General features: G+C 46.9%; 1 protein-coding gene across 3 annotated transcripts in view; it reads left to right on the plus strand.

The window, feature by feature from the left end:
* The window catches only part of FREM1 (FRAS1 related extracellular matrix 1), a 103,598-nt gene extending 94,553 nt beyond the window's left edge, over positions 1 to 9,045 (plus strand). For 2 of the 3 annotated variants that reach the window (XM_045022326.1, XM_045022327.1), the window contains exons 13-14: positions 6,039 to 6,124; positions 7,506 to 8,550. In XM_045022326.1, coding sequence (XP_044878261.1) covers positions 6,039 to 6,124; positions 7,506 to 7,705 — 286 coding nt within the window. In that variant the 3' untranslated portion in view covers positions 7,706 to 8,550. Of the gene's footprint in view, positions 1 to 6,038; positions 6,125 to 7,505 lie in introns of all 3 variants that reach the window. The other variant, XM_045022325.1, reaches the window with a different exon arrangement.
* Positions 9,046 to 22,889: the final 13,844 nt, after the last annotated feature.

Consider the following 22,889-nt stretch of genomic DNA (forward strand, 5'->3'; position numbering starts at 1 on the left):
CAAATTGACAGATAACCTGTGGAGTTTTCACCTTCCTCTGCAGCATGGGGTATGGGTCACTTGCAGGTTTAAACTAGTGTAAATGGTGGATTCTCTGTAACTTGAAGTCTTTAAATCATTATTTGAGGAGTTCAGTAACTCAGCCAGAAGTTATGGATCTATTACAGGACTGGGAGGGTGAGGTTCTGTGGCCTGCAATGTGCAGGAGGTCAGACTAGATGATCATGATGGTCCCTACTGAGCTTAAAGTCCTATGAGCCTATATCCCTTAATGTGGGCAATGGCCTCTGAGCTTGCTTCCCAATTCTGAGGTTTGGGGGGTGAAGGGATGGGAAGGGGAGGGTCTATGGCCCTCACCTGAATTTAGCAGTGTGGATGTTGCAGCATGGGCAGCGACTTGGGCTAGCCACCTGAGACATAGCCCACCTGACCTCCTGGGTCTGCACTCGGGTGGCTATCCCGAGGCACAGCCCATGCCACAGCATCCATGCAGCTAATTTAGCATGCTAGCTCAAGCTGAGCTAGCGTAAGTCAGTTTACCTCCACTGCAAATCACACCTCCCAGGTGCAATGTAGATCTACCCTGAGGTTTTGAAACTACCTAGGCAGAGCTGCCAGAGCATAGCTTTCTCAAGTGCCAGTGCAAAGCTCCAGCCTAGATTTCAGGTGGTAGAGCAATGCTCCAGACTATTCTGGCAGCCCTGCTGGAGAGTAACAAATTGTGGAGAGCAGTAGACTGCATAAGAATTGAAAGTGGATTGGGCCTAGCACATACTCATCTGGGCCCTGCAACTATTCTGTAAAATAAAAGTTACAACAGAGAGGAGAGGTTAATGGGGACTGGATTGAAACATGTGTTTTGAGCAATGAGGGCAGCAGGGGGAGCATGGAGAATAAAGTACTTCTTAATTGATTCCAGTCCTTCATGACAGTTTGAGTCTGCTCTGGATAATTGGCAAAGGTTAGGTCTTAGTTCTTATACCATCCAGACCAATTCACCTATCCTTACTAAAATGCCACCTAGTGTGGCCAACTTTGGCGATTTTTATCATTAGTCTCATGGTGGTGTTCTTAAAGTTCCAGCTCCTGGACCCAAGTGATTACATCAGTCTCAGTTTCCATTTTTAAAAAGCAAGTTGCTAGACCCCCTGGCTGTAGAGAAAAGCTGGAAAAGTGCAACCCAAGTGCACCCTAAAGGTTCAGAAACCAGAAGGCAAAGAAAATAAACCTCATTTTTGTTAATTTCATGATTTCAATGGATCTGGTTGGTGATCTTTTGAAAGCTTGAGGTTGGCAATGCAGTGTATTTCCTCTTCCTGCAAGTGAAGTGGGGGGGGGGAGGGTGTAGATCCTGTCTAACCCTATTGCTGCCATGCTGGGAAGGCCAGAAAGAGCTTTGCTCCCTCTCCTGATCTCTGCTGTTTGAGGCAGTTTTCCCCTGATTGTATTTATATTGGCAACAACATGCTCTCGCATTCATTATGACTTTGTTTTGCCTGATGAGAAGTCTGAGCCATATAATGACCCTTTTCTTGTCCTCCTCCAGACAACATCCTGAACAAAGCAGTCAGGCCAGCAGATCCTGATTATCTTCTCTCTGAAATTCCTTTAACATTCAGCTAGCTGGGAGGGAACCCTCCCTAAATTATATTAGTCAGACCTCTGTTCTCTAGGAAGTCTGCCTTGTGTGTGTCAGTAGCTGCAGAGACTCCTTTCCTGCTGGAAAGTTGTGTGTAATATGAAAATTGAATGAGGTTAAGTGATGGTATGGAACACCAGGAGGAAGAGCCAAAGTATATCAGCTAACTAACATGCAAACAAATCTCTCATGATGAGCTGTGCTAATTCAATTAAAGCTGGATACTTCAGTTTGAGGAGACTTTATCATGTTAAATGAGAGCTCCTCCCTCCTCTACTGCAAATGGCTTACAGATGTGCAGGTCCCAGTCTCAGAATGTTTAATTCATTTTGAAGTGCTGATCGGAAGATAAGTTAATAAATGGTTTTATTTTTCTATTCTCTTATTTCTGTTACTGGAACAGATCAGCCATTTCATTCCCAAAGTAATGCATGCATAGCTCCTCATTATTTTACTGGTGATGTTAGATCTGTAATGTGTTTACAGATGAAACAGCCAGTTTCAGAACACTGTAAAACATCATTTCACTGCCAGGTTTTCATCTGGGAAAACTACTCTATGGATTATTTACCTTTTTTCCAAATTTATAAGAAACAGTGGATATACAATCCATTACAATACAAAGTTAAGCTACAATGTTGCTGGCTCAATGGTAGTAAGACTCCAACTAAGGTTAAGTCCCTTTAAAGAAAAAAATATGTACCCTGTATATTCTACCCCAGTGGTTTTCAATCTGTGGTCTGCAGACCCTTGGGGTCCACAGATTATGTCTAAGATTTCCAAAGGGGTCTGCACCTCCATTCAAAAATTGCTATGGGTCCCTAAATGAAAAAAGGTTGAAAACCCAAACTTGGCTAGATAAATACACCTTGCAGAGTCCCCAGAAGAGCAACACACTCAGGCCTTGTCTAAGCATAGGAGTTGTACTGATTTAACTATACTGATATAGTTAAAGTGGTTACGGTGCAGTTAGACTGGCAAAAATGTGCCACTATCCACACTAGCAGTTGTACTGGTATAACTATAATGATCAAGAAAATCACACCCCTAACTAATGTAGTTTTTATACTGGTTAAAAAAAAATTGTATGTCGACCACACCTCAGAATGGGGAGTTAGTTGTTGAATTAATGACCCTTTCTGAAAACATCCTTGCACCAGATACCTCCCATTTGTAACTAGAGACAGTGCAAACAAATTACCTTAATAGCAGCAGTCTCAGCTGAAAATACTGGGCCACATTTGGATTCAATTTAGGAGCCATAAATACAGTTATATATATATATATATAGAGAGAGAGAGAGAGAGAGAGAGAGAGAGAGATACCTAGCTCATAGAACTGGCAGGGACCCCAAAACATCCAGTCCAGTCCTCTGCCTTCACAACAGGACCAAGTACCATCATCCCTGACAGATTTTTGTCCTAGATCCCTAAATAGCCCCATCAAGGCTTGAGCTCATAAGCCTGGGTTTAGCAGGCCAATGCTCAAACCACTGAGGTATCCTTCCCCTCAAATCCTAAGGTATAATATGGTCCATTAATACTTTTACAGTGCGTAGGATTGTCCATATCTTCATTCTGACAGGACTGACCATTAGGGAGTAATGAACCTGAAGACATTCAGATTTGGGATTTAGCTACAAAGTGACAGGGTTCGTGTTTCAGCATTGGATTTTGACATAAACATGACACTCACCCATTAGAATCTGAACTCTGGATGGCATATGAACCTGTTTGTTCAGCCCCTCAACAGCGACAAGTCACGAAATTTCATAATAAAATGCTTCCCTTGAAACAGATTCATTCTGTGTCATGATGGTGTGATATAAAACCAGCTAATTGTCCCCCCAAGCTTGCATCATTTCTGCCACACTAATTGCATGGTATTGTTCTCAGTCAGACAATGTAGACATGACAATTCATGGGTTACTGAAGAATGTTTAACACACACCAAAGAGGGTTGCTCAGTGGAAAGGAAACCTTCCATTTGAGTAACAGAAGTGTTTTCAACACTTGTCAAAGAACTGTTTATGAATCTGATTCTCTCGGCTCAATTCTCCCCTGCCTCCAAGCTCCTCTTGGCATGAGAGGAGGAGAGTTCCTTTACAGTTCCCTGATTCTGCCCAGATTCAACAGTAGTTAGAGCAGCCTAGGATGCTGTTCCAGTTTATGCCCTTGGGGATATTGCATCAGTTGAGGAGCAGTGTAGCAGAGCTCTGCTGGCACGGGAGCCCCCTCCTGATTTAGGTGACTAGGGAGATCCCCTCCATATGGGGAATTTTCTGGGAGCCATTTATGACCATGCACTTTGCACTGCCTGAGTGACACAAAGGGTCTGGATTGTACAGGAAAATCAGGGCCTCTCTTCCATTGACCTGAAATCTATTTGCACTCCATGCATTAGCATTTAAATAAAACTTACTAACAGCCAGAGCTCATAACTCAGATTGTAGCTCTTCAGGGCAGGGACCCTCTTTTTGCTGTGTTTGTACAGCACCTAACACAATTGGGTCCTGGTCTGTGACTGGGGTTCCTAGGTGCTACCATAATATAAAACATTAAAAACAGATCTAAGGCTATGTCTGGGAGCTGCTCAGTGTCTTTGGCACTCCCTTGATCTTGGGCCAGCTGTGTGTCTGGCTGTGTTACCTAGTATTGGTGCTAATGGCCCCAAATGAGATATGACAGCCTGGGCTAGCCAGCAGTATGGAGTTGCCCCAACCATTCCTCCTCTGCTGGCCATAGGGTATGTGATGCAGGGTCTGTTGCAGCTGCTCTGCACCACCCAAGGATCCCCCTATGCTGTAGGGATCCTTCCTGTACCTGGCCAAACTGGCTATTGGGCAGTTTTAGTTTGGTACAGAGTTGCCCTAATGCACTGGAGAAAGGATTTAAACTCTCTCCTTTATGCTGAATGCCTTGCATATTACCGTGAACGCCCTTGGAAGGCACCATTTAGCTGAAATGTTTGCTTAGTTGGGATTGACTGCACTGAGGTGATGGATGCTTTTGAATGCATGGTATAGATTTTAAAGCACACAGAAAAAAATGTAAATGGACATATTTGACACCACAATGAGTGTTGTGTGTATTTTTAATAAAGTAATATGTCCTCTTCAGTAGAGACTTTTTTTAATTAGAATTTAGTTAGATTTACATTTAGCTCCATAAATATTATTATATTGTCATTTCCTGCCTGTCTGGAGCCCAGCCTAGCTTAATGCTATTATCATACACGCCCTTTCAGAACTGTTCTCATTTTCTTACAGTGTGTCTAGAGCCCTGACTACATGTAACGATTAGAAATGTCTTTTCATACAAGCATGATTTTTAAATCAGTATTTGCAAGGGACCTCTTTTGAGATTAAATTTTATTATAGCCACACCAGTGCTTTCTTCTGGCTGCAATCAGGTGTTTCTGTTGTTTGGATTGAAATACGAGGTTGATCTCATTATTACTATGATCACTAGGGTGTATAACACAGGTTTGTAGCACTTGGTGAAGCAACTTTCTAGTGCCAGTGATTTAGTTTTACTGTATTTTCATGAACCAATCAAAGGATTATACTGCTGTTAAATTAAATGATTTGGTTCCAAGGTTTAGCACACATGTAAGCAGAGACCCAGCTCAACTGCTGATTGAATTAAGTGGAAGACACTGTAAATCAAACAAGTCTTAAAAATTTCTGCTAGGACTTTATTAAAGACATTTAAGCCTCATCTACACTACAGTTTCAACCGTGTCAGGAATCTACCTGTTTATACTCCAGTTGTCCCAATCCAGTTATAACCAGTTCCATTTTGAAGTGTAAATGAGATTTTTGCCTTTATTTATCCAAGGCTTTAGCATAGTTTCAGGGACATGGTTAAAAGAGAGTTTGCACTACAAAATGGAGCCATAATGTGACCAGATGCCTCAACATGGTTGTGTTTTAGGGTAGCTGGATCTTAGTTTACTGTTACAAAAAAACAACTCTTGTTTGCAAAACAATCCACCTACCAAAAAAACTGCATGTACTTTTAAGTCTGTTAAAGAATTTCTTGTGAAAGAATTAACATTTGGGTTTAAAATATCATATATGAGTATATAATATCTATTACCTTTAAGTAATTGATTAGTCACTACACAGTCTGTCCGGATGGACATGAGTTTTAAAAATAAACCCATATAAAGGGTATCCTTTGATCCAAACATCAGTTTTCATGTGAAATTGTAATGTGTGTCTTATGGTAGAATAAACACTCATTATAGAAAAGTCAGTTGGAAAGATGTCTCACTATGGATAATTCTGATTATTCCTTAAAGACTAAAAGATGTATCAGAGCATAAGCTATCATGGGTAAATGCCCACTTTGTCAGACACATATCTGATTATTCCGTCCTCTCTTTTTGAACCTAGATACCTTGGAAGTCTAGCAAGTGTGGTCAGTAAACAACACATGCAGTGGCTGTGGGGCTTCAGTGGAAGGAAGCCCTTTTGGATAGGCAAGTATATAAAATGTTAAGTATGACTGTCTCCTGGAGAACACTAGTGTCTATGAGCTTTACTTTGGAACATAGGAACACAGACCAATTGTCCATCTGGTCTATTGTCCTTTTCCCTTAAGTTGCCTATATTGAATACTTAGAGAAATGTATAAAAGGAAAGTTCAAGTTCTGCAAATATGTAACATAGAGAGGTATTTCATCTTAATTTCTCACCCGGCCCCCCACCCCCAGATAATCAGTTTTACACTAGTGCAACTCCATTGACCTCAGTGGTATAAAGCTGTTGTAATGGAGCGGAGAATCAGGTTCAACGGATTTAGTGAGTTCATATATTTCCATCTGGGGTCTTATCTAGACTAGGAAAATAGGATATGTCTGAATATCTTAGCTAATACTATTTTAAACACTGTTTGTGTTTGGGGTGAACCAACTAACGGTTTAAAGGTGGTAAGCTGTGCCTGCACTAGGTGAAAAGACATGTTTAAAATTGTTAGCCAACATGTTTTCAGACATGAACTATTTTCTTAGCCCTGGTCTACACTAAGGTCGGGGGTCGAACTAGGGTACGCGAATTCAGCTACGTGAATAACGTAGCTGAATTCGAACTACCCTAGTTCGACTTACTTACCGTCCAGACGCCGCGGAAGCGAACTCCGCGGCTCCAGGGTCGACTCCGGCAACTCCTCCTGCCGTGGTGGAGTACCGGAGTTCGAACTAGCGCTTCCGGGGTTCGAACTATCGCGTCTAGATCAGACGCGATAGTTCGAACTCCGAGCAGTCGAACTCGCCGCGTCGACCGTCCCGGTAAGTGTAAACGTACCCTTAGTCTAGACAAGGCCCGTATGAATGTTAAAAGGATGACAGGAATTTGTTTTCACAAGGGGGTGGGATAAAGTTGAAGCTGCATTCTTGACTAGAATATGCTTACTAGGGAAATTAAGATAAATATCACAAGAAAATCTTGGACATAAAGTATAGAGAAATGGAGACATTTTTGGGTGGGTGATAGTAAGGGAAAGGATGCTGTCTCCTTGTTCACATGATGCTAGTTGCCTTACCAGAAGTTACGCTGTATTTTACTTGCAGTCCTCGTATACTCTCTTCAGGACTGTCCCCTGGGGGGTGCAGGCCCTGGGGTGGAACTGACAGATTTGTCTCTTCTGGAACCGACCGTCCTCGCCAATCGCACTGGCCCGCGGGGCCCCCAAAGCTCCCTATTTGACCTACCCAAGGGATGGCTCTGGCGCTCTTCCCTCAAAACAGTCTTGTGTGTACTTCTCATTAGAGAAATAGAAGAATAGGCTTTCTTTTGTAGCAGGAGCCTTCAGACTGGAGGTGAAATGCATATCACTGACTTGATCTTTTTGATTCATATTAGGCTTTAATGATCAAGTTAGTCCTGGCCATTGGGAGTGGCATGGAGGAGAACCTGTCACCTTCACAAACTGGAGAAGAAGTCCATCTCGCCTTTCAAAGCAAGGAAAGAATTGTGTTTTGGTGCAGAGGCGAGGGAAATGGCAAGCAAAAGACTGTAGGAAGGGTAATAGGCACAATTATGTCTGCTCAAGAAAGCTGTAAACAAAACTGACACTCATACCCATCTGGCCTTTCTTGTGCACAGAATGTTTAACTTATATTTGCAGTACTCTGAGAGTATAAGTGTAGAAAAAACCTTCTTTATTATCAGGGTTTATTTTTATACTCCTGCTGTGGTATATTAGAGTCAAATTGAGTGAATGCGGTAGCACAGTGCTAAGCATACCAAGGAAGGGGTGGGCAAATAGGTTCTCATTATAGAGAGCCTCAGTCTAGATCCAGAATTCAAGCACCACGAAGTTTCAGAATGTTTGGTTCTTGGTTTTGGTTTGAGCTTATTACAACAATAGGGGCCACTTGCAAAATTTAGATCTGAATCCAATTTCAATTTTCAAACACCCCCCACAGCATTTGGATCTGTCATTTGTTCTAATGAGATGCCCAAATTTTGTTACACTGAAGGCTAAAGCCTTAGGTCTTACACCTAATTGCCATGTAAATTTATTAATTTCTTTTTAAACAAAAATAAACTAACACAACAGTCAATTTGCAAGTTTCATGATTGCTGAATGTAAATTGTCTGTTTGACTTCAGCAGCAATAAAACCTACAGATTTACAGTTCTATTAGCTTTGTTTTCATTTGCAATTATAGGGAGAGAAGTGGCGGGGGAAGGGGTAATGGGCTCATCTGCAGAGTAAGCTCTGTTGCTGATATTGGGTTGCTGTTAGGGATGCTAGTGCTTCTATCATTGCTGTCCTAGCACGGTACCTGATTCAGAACTCACTGGAGTCCATGGGAAGAATCTCAGTGGGAGTTGGATCAGCAGGGCCGCCCAGAGGATTCAGGGGACCTAGAGTCTTCGGCGGCAGGGGGTCCCTGCTTCGGTGGTAATTCGGCGGTGGGGGGTCCTTACACTCCGGGACCTGCTGCTGAATTACCGTCGAAGACGCAGCACTTCGGCGACAGGTCCCGCTTCGGCAGTAATTCAGCGGCGGGGGGTCCTTCCACCCCGGCCGCCGAAGACCCGGAGCAGAAGGTCTGGGGACCCGGGCCCCGCGGGAGTTTTCTGGGGCCCTCGGAGCGAATGAAGGACCCTGCTCCAGGGGCCCCGAAAAACTCTCGTGGGGGCCCCTGCGGGGCCAGGGGCCTGGGGCATATTGCCCCATTTGCCCCTCCCCCCCCCCCAGGCGGCCCTGTGGATCAGGCCCACAGTGCAGGAGCACCATGGGGAAGGAAGTCTGCTTTTGTCTTCTCCTCACCTTGCTCACCTGCACAATAATAAAAAAAAAAAATAGATGGTAAATTTTCAGAATGGAGAGGGGTAAGTAGTGGGGTTCACCAAGGGTCAGTCCTAGGGCCAGTCCTATTCAACTTATTCATAAATGATCTGGCGAAAGGGGTAAACAATGAGGTGGCAAAGTTTGCAGATGATACTGAACTGCTCAAGATAGTTAAGACCAAAGCAGACTGTGAAGAACTTCAAAAAGATCTCACAAAACTAAGTGATTGGGCAACAAAATGGCAACTGAAATTTAATGTGGATAAATGTAAAGTAATGCACACTGGAAGAAATAACCCCAACTATACATACAATATGATGGGGGCTAATTTAGCTACAACTAATCAGGAAAGATACCTTGGAGTCATGGTAGATAGTTCTCTGAAGACGTCCACGCAGTGTGCAGCGGCAGTCAAAAAAGCAAACAGGATGTTAGGAATCATTCAAAAAGGGATAGAGAATAAGAAGGAGAATATCTTATTGCCCTTATATAAATCCATGGTATGCCCAAATCTTGAATACTGCATACAAATGTGGTCTCCTCATCTCAAAAAAGATATACTGGCATTCGAAAAGGTTCAGAGAAGGGCAAATAAAATGATTAAGGGTTTAGAACAGATCCCATATGAGGAGAGATTAAAGAGGCGAGGACTTTTCAGCTTGGAAAAGAGGAGACTAAGGGGGAATATGATAGAGGTCTATAAAATCATGAGTGATGTAGAGAAAGTGAATAAGGAAAAGTTATTTACTGGTTCCCATAATATAAGAACTAGGTGCCACCAAATGAAATTAATGGGCAGCAGGTTTAAAACAAATAAAAGGAAGTTCTTCTTCACACAGCACACAGTCAACCTGTGGAACTCCTTGCCTGAGGAGGTTGTGAAGGCTAGGACTATAACAGGGTTTAAAAGAGAGTTAGATAAATTCATGGAGTTTAAGTCCATTAATGGCTATTAGCCAGGGCAGGTAAAGAATGGTGTCCCTAGCCTCTGTTTGTCAGAGGGTGCAGATGGACGGCAGGAAAGAGATCACTTGATCATTACCTGTTAGGTTCACTCCCTCTGGGGCACCTGGCATTGGTAGACAGGAGACTGGGTTGGATGGCCCTTTGGTCTGACCCAGTATGGCCGTTCTTATGTCCAGCCACAATCCAACCCCAAAGACTTTAGATCCTAATTGGATCTGCCCACCTGGACCCGATTGCAAATACAATCCTTAGGGATTTGATGCCTTTTTTTTTTAATTTAAGTTTATTTCTGAGAGAGTTTTAATAAACTCAGAATTTAATTGGAACAAAAACTGCTAGAAAAATAACTTCTTAATGTAGTGTACTGAATACACTACAGAATTGCTGTGTCTAATGTCTCTCTCAGGGTAACCTTTTTGCCTCAAGATCTAATGACATCAGAGGTGAGCAATACTGCAGTACAATGAGGGTGTGAGTCACTCAAGTGTGAAAGGCCTACACAAGGCCTTTCGCACCATTTAAGCTCCCCAGTGTGGCTGTGTGGAGGGAACGGGAATGGATGGAGTGGCCTCACAGAGGGCATCAGCACTCCCAGAACACTGCAGAGGGGTCTCTCTGCCAGTTTGGAATAGGCCAGCATGGATGGGGCTGTTGGGGCCAGGCCAAAGCAGGCCAGGCATGACCAAATCTAATCATCTAATGCCACCTTGGGAGAACAGAGGGGTAGCAGTACAGAGGCAGTAACTGTGCAGAAGACTGTGCAGCAGCCTTGCTTTCTTTTCTGTGGTTTTGTACATGTTCCTATGTGTAAATTCCATCACCCACCCCACTTAGTTCCCCCTGCTAATAGGCTTTGTGCTGGGAGAGTTGGATTTCAGCATAACTGTACAATAACATGAGAGGAAAAATATCATGGGCCGAATCCTGCCATCCTTTTACAGGCAGAGTCCCCAGTGATCTCAAAGGGAGTTGTGCTTGAGTAGGAGTAGGGAAGGATTTAGCTCTATGTGTGTGTCACTCTCATTTAAACCAGACTTAAAGTAATTGAAGAGGATTTAAGATAGCTCCATCAACAACAATGCAAACTGTGTATGCTTAATAGCCTTGCTAGATTTTTTTTCTATATGATAATACAGCTAAAAATCTTGTTTCCAAGTATTGTGAATGTTTAGATATAAGAACCATTTAAATCATTTCATAATATCTGAATTCTCTTTGGTCTTTCCTTAAATTCACGGATAGAATTTGAACAGCTTTTGTATTTCTGGCAAGGATACTGAGGTTCAAAGAATGTAATGAATCCAAACCAGGTCAGTGAGAGCACTGGATGGCTCAAGGGATTGTTAGTTAGAGGGATATAATATGCGTCCATGTAAATCACTGGTTTGAATACATTCCCATGTCAGTAGTGACAGAAAGTACTGACATCTCAGGGATGTACAATGAACTATGGGCCTGATCCAAAGCCCACTGAGGTCACTGAAATTGTTTTCATTGATGTCAGTGGCTTGTGGATTTGACTCCGTTAAAGATTATGGTGGGTGGGGTTGTGCAGGTCTCAGAAGGCAAACTTTGCTATCAGAAGTTCTGAGAGTCCAACAGAGAGATCAAAAACTGAATGGGCATGGAGAATGAACTTATACACTCACTTACTGATGTTGTCCCTCCAGGCTGCACTTATTCTGTGAATAAAAAGAGGACTTAATTCACCAGGACTGTCCACTCAGCATCTTTCACAAGCATAAAAAATGTGCAAAAAAAGTTCAGTGAAAAAAAATCTAATGTATTCCTCAAGCAAGAGCTTATTTTTTTGAATTTGTGTTAATAAATGTATAATTAACTTTATACAGATCAAACTTGCCTTTTTTTAAACTAATTTGGAAACAAAAATTCGGAAGAGAATGTTCTAATTCCCTCTAGTGGGCACTGCAACTGAGAAGTTTATTTACATTTTGATTTGCGTTCATTTTTTCTAAATACTAGAGAGAATTATGTATATAGTTCTATCAACACTGTGGTTCTACCTTATTTAAATCACTAGACTGGTGCTAATCTAATATTTGTACCAAAAATAGCATGTTACATGCATTATATTTACTGTTATACCTAAATATGTACTGTATACTAATAAAAATAAATCCTATATGATAGCTGTGGACTTGTCTCTTAAATACCCAAGTACTTAAAAGCTTTCTTCCTGTGACAGAGACTGTGGTGATGAGCATATTAAAAATGTGTTTATAAGTAATAAGCACAATACATCTGTTGTATACTGTATACAGCTACTGAAATCTGTTTTCTTTTAATGTTTCTACCCCTTTTGGGTGCATACATTGGGTTGTTTTTGTAGAATCACTAATGAATATTTGGCTGCGTCTGTTTTTTAAGCAGATTAGTATTAGAATATTTTATTCTAGGAAATAAATCCAAAGGAGGACACAGGCTTTGCCAACAGATATAAGAAATGGAAAAGTGAGATAAAGGCATGCTTTCAGTTTTAAAAATCACATTTAAAAACTGATTTATCGATTCATAGATTTTTAAGGCCAGAAGGGCCCCGTGATCATCTAGTCTAGCTGCCTGCATAATGCAGGCCACAGAAACTCACCCAGGGATTCCTACATCAAGCCCAGAACTTATCTGCACTATAGCATATCTTTAAAAAGCAAAACATTGTCTTGACTTGAAGATTGCAAGTGATGGAGAATCCACCATGTCCCTCAGTAAGTTGTTCCAATGATTAATTATTATTAATGCTGCTACCAATAACGCAATATACCTTTTGCTATACATAAACCTATGGATATAAGAAATCTTACCATCATCTTCTTACAGAGGCTTAGATTGTGCTGGAAATAACTTCCAGGTGTCTTTTCAGACTGTTTAGAGAATTTCCACTGCTCTCTCTCATCTTTCATGTATTTCAGGAAGAAGAGGGATTCTTTCAAGATTCTAATGTCTCTCAGATATTCCAGATATCTTGCTTTTCCCTCTTCATTTCCACCTCACAGCAAGCCAGAGCAATCAACCAACCGCTTAGTGTGATTTCCAGCTCCATAGATTCTCAGTTAAAGGATACATGGATTCTGCCTCCATGTATTACTCAGGAGATGCTATCATATGTGGAAATCCACATAGAGTCTAACAAGCTGGGATGCTTAGAACTAGCCATGCATCAGCATTGATCCTTATTGCATCACCAGTCCCAAGACGTCCATGTTGATCTTCACTCCGCTCCCTTTATTGATATCAAGCAGAAAATATAATTGGGTGAATTCTGTACAACCCAAGCTTACTGAGGAGGTTAGAGCAATTACATCTTTCTACCACCAGTTGCATTTGCTTCTCAAAAGCAACATGTCCCAACAAACAGTGATGAGCTACCAAAATATTAACAACAGGTTCCCACCTCCTCACCCCACGAGGGGGTCGTGGACGCCCCCTCGAGACCCCTGCCCCATCCACCCCCTTCCCTGACCTCTGACTACCCCCTGCCGCCCCATCTAACCCCTCCTCTCATTCCTGATTGCCCCCTGGGACTCCTGCCCCATCCAACCACCCCTTCTCCCTGTCCCCTGACCACCCCTGGAATCCCTGCCTCTGACTGCCCACCCCTGCCACCCCATCCAACCCCTGCTCCTTCCTGACTGCCCCCCAGGACCCTTGCCCCCATTCAATCCCCCTGTTCCCTGCCCTCTGACCGACGTGGGGGCCTGGCTGGAACCACGAGGCCAGGACCAGCAGTGGGAGCCGGGCCGGAGCCGTGGGGCCGAAGCTGGGAGCGCTCGGGGGGCCGGGACACGACGGGGCAAGGGGCACTCGGCCTGGACCAGGCTGGGGCTCCTCGGCAGGGACCAGGAGCCGGGCCGGTGGAAGCAACGGGGCCGGATCAGGGGCAATCGGCTGGGGCTGTGGGTGCTTGTCCAGGGGGTGCCAGGCTGGAGGGAGCCGCTCTCAGGGACCAGGAGCTGTGCTGGAGAGAGTTGCTGAGCCAGCCGCACCTCCCCTCCCCCCCGCGCCCCAGCTTACCTGCCTGCCTGCTACTTGTTCAGGCTTACCGCAAAAATCTGATTTGGGAGAAGCAGGGGAGGGGGAGGACAAGGGGGGGCGGAGCGTTCAGGAGAGGAGAGGAAAGTGACCTTGCACTGGAGCTTTTGTTAAATAAAGCCCTATTAGAACCAGTTGTACTGCAACAAGCGGTTCTAAAAGGCTTGCTAAATTTAACAACCAGTTCCTGCAAACCGGTGCGAATAGGATCAAGCTCACCACTGGTTAGGGTTCCTAAGGGTAGGGCACTTGGAGCTAGGGTTAGGGTTCCTATGGGTAGGGAACTTGGAGCTAGGGTTAGGGTTCCTAAGGGTAGGACACTTGGAGATAGGGTAAGGGTTCCTATTGGTAGGGCGCCCTACCCCAGGGTTAGGGTTCCTATGGGTAGGGCACTTGCAGCTCGGGTTAGGGTTCATTAGGGTAGGGTACTTGGACCTAGGGTTAGGGTTCCCATGGGTAGAGGTTCCCGCCCTAGAGTTAGGGTTACTAAGGGTAGGGCACTTGGAACTAGGGTTAGGGTTCCTATGGGTAGGGATTCCGGCCCTAGGCTTACGGTTCCTAAGGTTAGGGCACTTGGAGCTAGGGTTATGGTTCCTATGGGTAGGGCACTTGGAACTAGGGTTATGGTTCCTGTGGGTAGGGAACTTGAAACTTGGGTTAGGGTTCCTATGGGTAGGGCACATGGAGCTAGGGTTAGGGTGCCAAAGGGTAGGGCGCCCTGCGCTAGGGGTAGGGTACCTAAGGGTAGGAAACTTTGAGCTAGGGTAAGGGTTCTTAAGGGTATGGCACTTGAAGCTAGGGTTAGGGTACCTATCGGTAGGGCTCTTGTAGCTAGGGTTTGGGGTCCTAAGGGTAGTGCTTCCCGCCCTTGGGATAGGGTTCCTAAGGGTAGAGAATTTGGAGCGAGGGTGAGGGTTCCTATGGGTAGGGCACTTGGAGCTAGAGTTAGGGTTCCTATGGGTAGGGCTTTCCGCCCTAGGGTTAGGATTCCAAAGGGTAGGGCACTTGGAGCTAAGGTTAGGGTTCCTATGCGTAGGACACTTGGGCCTAGGGTTAGGGTTCCTATGGGTAGGGTTTCTGGCCCTAGGGTTAGGAATCCTAAGGGTAGGGCAATTGGAGATAGGGTTAGGATTCCTATGGTTAGGGCTTCCGGCCCTAGGGTTGGGGTTCCTAAAGGTAGGGCAATTGCAGCTAGGATTAGAGTTCCTAAGAGTAGGACACTTGGAGCTAGGGTTAGGGTTCCTATAGGTAGGCCTCCCACCCTAGGGTTAGGTTTCCTAAGGGTATGGCACTTGGAGCTAGGTTGAGGGTTCCTATGGGTAGGGATTTCCGCCCTAGGGCTAGGGTTCCTAAGGTCAGGGAACTTGGAGAGAAGGTTAGGGTTCCTATAGGTAAGGTCTCTCACCCTAGGGTTAGGGTTTCTAAGTGTAGGACATTTGGAGCAAGGGTTAGGGTTTCTATGGCTAGGGCACTTGGAGCTAGGGTTAGGGTTCTTATGGGTAGGGCCCTTGAAGCTAGGGTTAGGGTTCTTATGGGTAGGGCTTCCAGCCCTAGGGTTAGGGTTCCTATGGGTAGCTCTTCCCGCCATAGGGTTAGGGTTCCTATTGGTAGGTCTTACCGCCCTAGGGTTAGGGTTTCTATAGGTAGGGAACCTGGAGCTAGGGTTAGAGTTCCTAGGGGTAGGGCACTTGGAGCTAGGGTTAGGGTTCCTCTGGGTAGAGAACGTGGAGCTAGGGTTAGGGTTCCTATGGGTAGCTCTTCCCGCCCTAGGGTTAAGGTTCCTATGCGTAGGGCACTTGAAGTTAGGGTTAGGGTTCCTATGGGTAGGGCACTTTGAGCTAGTGTTCGGGTTTCTATGGGAAGCTCTTCCCACCCTATGCATAGGGTTCCTATGGGTAAGGCACTTGGATCTAGGGTTAGGGTTCCTATAGGTAGGGCAGGTGGAGTTAGGGTTAGGGTTCCTATGGGTAGGTCTTCCCACCCTAGGGTTAGGGTCCCTAGTGTTAGGGAACTTGGATTTAGGGTTAGGGTTACTATGGGTAGGGCACTTGGAGCTACGGTTAGGGTTCCTCGGGTAGATCATCCTGCCCTAGGGTTAGGGTTCCTATGGGTAGAGCATTTGGTGCTAGGGTTAGGGTTCCTATAGATAGGGCTTCCCGCCCTAGTGTTAGCATTCCTAAGAGTAGGGCACTTGGAGCTAGGGTTAGGGTTCCATTGGTAGGGCACTTGGAGCTAGGGTTAGGGTTCCTATGGGTAGGGCACTTGGAGCTAGTATTAGGGTTCCTATGGGAAGGTCTTCACACCCTAGGGTTAGGTTTTCTATGGGTAGGGCACTTGGATCTACGGTTAGGGTTCCTATGGGTAGGGCCATTGGAGCCAGGGTTAGAGTTCCTATGGGTAGGTCTTCCCGACCTAGGGATAGGGTTCCTATGGATAGGTATTCTCTCCCTACGGTTAGAGTTCCTATGGGTACGGCACTTGGCGCTTGGGTTAGCGTTCCTATGGGTAGAGCACTTGGTGCTAGGGTTAGGGTTCCTATGTGTAGGTTTTTCCGGTCTAGGGTTAGGGTTCCTATTGGTAGGGAACTTGGGGCTAGGTTTAGGGTTCCTATGGGTACGTCTTCCCGCCCTAGGGTTAGGGTTCCTAAGGGTGGGACACTTGGAGCTTGGGTTAGGTTTCCTATGGCAAGGTCTTTGGACCCTAGGGTTAAGGTTTGTATGGGAAGGGCACTTGAATCTAGGGTTAGGGTTCCTATGGTTAGGGCACTTGGAGCTAGGGTTTGGGTTCCTATGGAGAGGTCTTCCAGCCCTAGGGTTATTGTTTCTATGGATAGGTCTTCCCGCCCTAGGGTTAGGGTTCCTATGGGTAAGACACGTATAGCTAAATTAGGCTTCCTATGGGTAGGTCTTCCCGCCTTTTGGTTAGGATTTCTATGGGTAGGACACTTGAAGCTAGGGTTAGGGTTCCTATGGGTAGGTCACTTGGATCTAGGGTTAGGGTTCCTATGGGTAGGGCCATTGGAGCTAGGGTCAGGGTTCCAATGGTTAGGGCACTTGGAGCTACGGTTATGGTTCCTACGGGTAGGTCTTCCCGCCCTATGGCTAGGGATCCAATGAGTAGGTCTTCCCGCCCTTGGGTTAGGTTTCCTATGGGTAGGGCACTTGGAGCTAGGGTTAGGATTCTTTTGGGTAGGGCACGTGGAGCTAGGGTAAGGGTTCCTAAGAGTAGGTCTTCCGGCCCTAGGGTTAGGGTTCCTAGTGGTAGGGCACTTGGAGCTAGTGTGAGGGTTCCTATGGGTAGGTCTTTCAGCCCTAAGGTTAGGGTTCCTATGGGTGGGACACTTGGAGCTAGGGTTATTGTTCCAATGGGAAGGTCTTTCGAACCTAGGGTTAGGGTTTCTATGGGTAGGGCACGTGCAGCTACGGTTAGAGTTCCTATGGGTAGCTCACATGGAGCTAGATTTAGAGTTCCCAGTGGTAGGACTTCTTGACCTAGGCTTAGGGTTCCTATGGGTAGGTCTTCCCGCCATAGGGTTAGGTTTCCTATGGGTAGGGAACCTGGAGCTAGGGTTAGGGTTCCTATGGGTAGGGCACATGGAGCTAGGGTTCGGGTTCCTATGGGTAGGACACGTGGAGCTAGGCTTAGGCTTCCTATGGGTAGGTCTTCCCACCATAGGGTTAGGCTTCCTATGGGTAGGTCTTCCCGCCCTAGGATTAGGGTTCCTATGGGTGAACACTAGGATCTAGGATTAGCGTTCCTATGGGTAGGTCTTCCCGCCCTAGGATTAGGGTTCCTATGCGTAGAACACTTGGATCTAGGATTAGAGTTCCTATGGGTAGGGTACTTGGAGCTAGAGGTAGGGTTCCCATGGGTAGCTCTTCCCGCCATAGGGTTAGGGTTCCTATGGGTAGTTCTTCCCGCCCTAGGATTAGGGTTCCTATGCGTAGAACACTTGGATCTAGGATTAGCATTCCTATGGGTAGGGAACTTGAAGCTAGGGTTAGGGTTGCTATGCCAAGGGGACTTTGAGCTAGGGTTAGCTTTCCTATAGGTAGGGCACGTGGAGCTAGGGTGAGGGTTCCTATGGATAGGTGTTCGCACCCTAGGGTTAGGGTTCCTATGGATAGGTCTTCCCGCTATAGGGTTAGGGTTCCTATGGGTAGCTCTTCCCACTCTAGGGTTAGGGTTTCTGTCGGTAGGGTACTTAGATCTAGGGTTAGGGTTCCTATGGGTAGGTCTTCCTGACCTAGGCATAGGGTTCCTATGCATTCTTATTCCCGCCCTAGGGTTTCGGTTCCTATGGTTAGGGCACTTGGAGCTAGGCTTAGGGTTCCTATGGGTAGGGCACTTGGAGCTAGGGTGAGGGTTCATATGGGTAGATTTTCAAGCCCTAGGGTTAGGGTTCCTATAGGGAGGGTACATGGAGCTAGGGTTAGGGTTCCTATGGGTAGGGCACTTGGAGCTAGGGTTAGGGTTCCAATGGGTAGGGCACTTAGAGCTAGGGTTAGGTTTCTTATGGGTAGGGCACGTGGAACTAGGATTAGGTTTCCTATGGGTAGGTCACGTGGAGCTAGGGTTAGGGTTTCTATGGGTAGGGCACTTGGAGCTAGGGTTAGGGTTCCTATGGGTAGGTCTTCCTGCTCTTGTGTTAGGGTTCCTATGGGTATGGCAGTTGGCTCTAGGGTTTGGGATCCTGTGGGTAGGGCACTTGGAGCTAGGATTAGAGTTCCTATGGGTTGGGCACTTGGATCTAGGGTTAGGGTTCCTATGGGTAGATCTTCCCACCCTAGGGTTAAGGTTTCTATGGGTAGGTCTTCCCGCCCTAGGGTTAGGGTTCCTATGTGTAGGTCTTCCTGCCCTAGGGTTAGGGTTCCTAAGGGTTAGTCTTCCAGCCGTAGGATTAGGGTCCCAATGGGTAAGTCTTCACGCCCTAGGTTTAGGGTTCCTAAGGGTAGGGCAGTTGGAGCTAGGATTACCATTCCTATGGGTAGGGCACGTGGAGCTATGGTTAGGTTTGCTATGGGTAGGTCTTCCCGCCCTAGTGTTAGGGTTCCTAGGGGAAGGGATCGTGGAGCTAGGGTTAGGGTTCCTATGGGAAGGGCACTTGGAGCTAGGGTGAGCGTTCCTATGGATAGATATTACCACCCTAGGGTTAGGGTTCCTACGGGTAGGTCATCCCGCCATAGGGTTAGGGTTCCTATGGGTAGCTCTTCCCACTCTAGGTTTAGGGTTTCTGTCGGTAGGGTACTTGGATCTAGGGTTAGGGTTCCTATGGGTAGGTCTTCCCGACCTAGGCATAGGGTTCCTATGCATTCTTATTCCCGCCCTAGGGTTACGGTTCCTATGGTTAGGGCACTTGGAGCTAGGCTTAGGGTTCCTATGGGTAGGGCACTTGGAGCTAGGGTGAGGGTTCATATCGGTAGGTTTTCCAGCCCTAGGGTTAGGGTTCCTATAGGGAGGGTACATGGAGCCAGGGTTAGGGTTCCTATGAGTTGGGCATTGGGAGCTATGGTTAGGGTTCCTATCGGTAGGTCTTCCCGTCCTAGGGTTAGAGTTCCTATAGGTAGGGCACTTTGAGCTACAGTTAGGGTTCCTATGGATAGTTCTTCCCGCCCTAGGGTTAGGGTTCCTATGGGTAGGTCTTCCTGCCCTAGGGTTAGGGTTCCCACGGGTAAGGCACGTGGAGCTAGAGTTAGGGATCCTATGGGTAGGGACTTGGAGCTAGGGTTAGGGTTCCTATAGGTAGGGCACGTCGAGCTAGGGTTAGGGTCCCTATGGGTAGGGAACTTGGAGCTAGGGGTACGGTTCCCATGGGAAGGACACCTGGAGCTGGGGTTAGGATTCCCATGGGTAGGACACTTGGATCTAGGGTTAGGGTTCCTATGGGTAGATCTTCCCGCCCTAGGGTTAAGGTTTCTATGGGTAGGTCTTCCCGCCCTAGGGTTAGGGTTCCTATGTGTAGGTCTTCCTGCCCTAGGGTTAGGGTTCCTAAGGGTTAGTCTTCCAGCCGTAGGATTAGGGTCCCAATGGGTAAGTCTTCACGCCCTAGGTTTAGGGTTCCTAAGGGTAGGGCAGTTGGAGCTAGGATTACCGTTCCTATGGGTAGGGCACGTGGAGCTATGGTTAGGTTTCCTATGGGTAGGTCTTCCCGCCCTAGTGTTAGGGTTCCTAGGGGAAGGGATCGTGGAGCTAGGGTTAGGGTTCCTATGGGAAGGGCACTTGGAGCTAGGGTTAGAGTTCCTATGGGTAGGTCTTTCCGCCCTAGGGTTAGGGTTCCTATAGGTTGGGCAGTTGGATCTAGGGTTAGGGTTCCTATGGGTAGAACACTGGGAGCTATGGTAAGGATTCCTATGGGTAGGTCTTCCCGCCCTAGGGTTAGGGTTCTTATGGATAGGGCACATTGAGCTAGGGTTAGGGTTCCTATAGGTAGGGCACTTGGAGCAAGGGTTAGGGTTCCCATAGGTAGGACACTTGGAGCTAGGGTTAGGGTTCCCATGGGTAGGACACTTGGAGCTAGAATTAGGGTTCCTATGGGTAGGGCACATGGAGCCACGGTTAGGGTTCCAATGGGTAGGTATTCCCGCCCTAGGGTTAAGGTTCCTATGGTTTGGGCACTTGGTGCTAGGGTTAGGGTTCCTATGGGTACGACTTCCAGCCTTAGGGTTAGGGTTCCTAAGGGTAGGACAGTTGGATCTAGGGTTAGGGTTCCTATGGGTAGACCACTGGGAGCTATGGTTAGGGTTCCAATGGGTAGGTCTTCCCGCCCTAGGGTTAGGGTCGCAATGGGTAGATCTTCCCATCCTAGGGTTAGGGTTTCTAAGGGTAGGGCACTTGGAGATAGGGTTAGAGTTCCTAGGGGTAGGGAACGTGGCGCTACGGTTACGGTTCCCATGGGTAGGGCACTTGGAGCAAGGGTTAGGGTTCCTATAGGTAGTGCACTTGGAGCTAGGGTTAGGATTCCTAAGGGTACGGCACTGGGAGTTATGGTTAGGGTTTCTATGGGTAGGTCTTCGCACCCTAGATTTAGGGTTCCTATGGGTAGGACACTTGCAGCTAGGTTTAGGGTTCCTATGGGTTGGGCACTTGGAGCTATGGTTAGGGTTCCTATGGGTATGGCACTTGGAGCTATGGTTAGGGGTTCTATGGGTAGGTCTTCCCGCCCAACGGTTAGAGTTCCTAGGGGTAGGGAAGGTGGATCAAGGGTTAGGGTTCCTATGGGTAGGGCACTTGGAGATAGGGTTAGGGTTCCTATGGGTAGGTCTTCCAGCCCTAGGGTTAGGGTTTCTATGGGTAGGTCTTCCCGCCCTATGGTTAGGGATCCAATGAGTAGGTCTTCCCGCCCTTGGGTTAGGTTTCCTATGGGTAGGGCACTTGGAGATAGGGTTAGGGTTCCTATGGGTAGGTCGTCCCGACCAATGGTTAGGGATCCAATGAGTAGGTCTTCCCGCCCTTGGGTTAGGTTTCCTATGGGTAGGGCACTTGGAGCTAGTGTGAGGGTTCCTATGGATAGGTCTTTCAGCCATAAGGTTAGGGTTCCTATGGGTGGGACACTTGGAGCTAGGGTTAGGGTTTCTATGGATAGGGCACTTGGAGATAGGGTTAGGGTTCCTATGGGTAGGTCTTCCCGCCCAACGGTTAGAGTTCCTAGGGGTAGGGAAGGTGGAGCAAGGGTTAGGGTTCCTATGGGTAGGGCACTTGGAGATAGGGTTAGGGTTCCTATGGGTAGGTCTTCCAGCCCTAGGGTTAGGGTTCCTATGGGTAGGGCACTAAGAGCTAGGGATAGGGTTCCTGTGGGTAGGTCTTCCCGCGTTAGGGTTCCTATGGGTAGGGCAGTTGCATCTAGGGTTAGCGTTCCTATGGGTTGGGCACTTGGAGCTAGGGTTAGGGTTCCTATGGGTAGGTCTTCCAGCCCTAGGGTTAGGGTTCCTATGGGTAGGGTACTTGGAGATAGGGTTAGGGTTCCTATGGGTAGGGCACTAAGAGCTATGGATAGGGTTCCTGTGGGTAGGTCTTCCCGCCCTATGGTTAGGGATCCAATGAGTAGGTCTTCCCGCCCTTGGGTTAGGTTTCCTATGGGTAGGGCACTTGGAGCTAGTGTGAGGGTTCCTATGGATAGGTCTTTCAGCCCTAAGGTTAGGGTTCCTATGGGTGGGACACTTGGAGCTAGGGTTAGGGTTTCTATGGATAGGGCACTTGGAGATAGGGTTAGGGTTCCTATGGGTAGGTCTTCCCGCCCAACGGTTAGAGTTCCTAGGGGTAGGGAAGGTGGAGCAAGGGTTAGGGTTCCTATGGGTAGGGCACTTGGAGATAGGGTTAGGGTTCCTATGGGTAGGTCTTCCAGCCCTAGGGTTAGGGTTCCTATGGGTAGGGTACTTGGAGCTAGGCTAAGGGTTCCTATGGGTAGGGCACTAAGAGCTAGGGATAGGGTTCCTGTGGGTAGGTCTTCCCGCGTTAGGGTTCCTATGGGTAGGGCAGTTGGATCTAGGGTTAGCGTTCCTATGGGTTGGGCACTTGGAGCTAGGGTTAGGGTTCCTATGGGTAGGTCTTCCCGCCCTAGGGTTAGGGTTCCTATGTGTAGGTCTTCCTGCCCTAGGGTTAGGGTTCCTAAGGGTTAGTCTTCCAGCCATAGGATTAGGGTCCCAATGGGTAAGTCTTCACGCCCTAGGTTTAGGGTTCCTAAGGGTAGGGCAGTTGGAGCTAGGATTACCGTTCCTATGGGTAGGGCACGTGGAGCTATGGTTAGGTTTCCTATTGGTAGGTCTTCCCGCCCTAGTGTTAGGGTTCCTAGGGGAAGGGATCGTGGAGCTAGGGTTAGGGTTCCTATGGGAAGGGCACTTGGAGCTAGGGTTAGAGTTCCTATGGGTAGGTCTTTCCGCCCTAAGGTTAGGGTTCCTATAGGTTGGGCAGTTGGATCTAGGGTTAGGGTTCCTA

The sequence above is a fragment of the Mauremys mutica genome, chromosome 6 (genome assembly GCF_020497125.1).
Source record: "Mauremys mutica isolate MM-2020 ecotype Southern chromosome 6, ASM2049712v1, whole genome shotgun sequence".
NCBI lineage: Eukaryota > Metazoa > Chordata > Testudines > Geoemydidae > Mauremys > Mauremys mutica.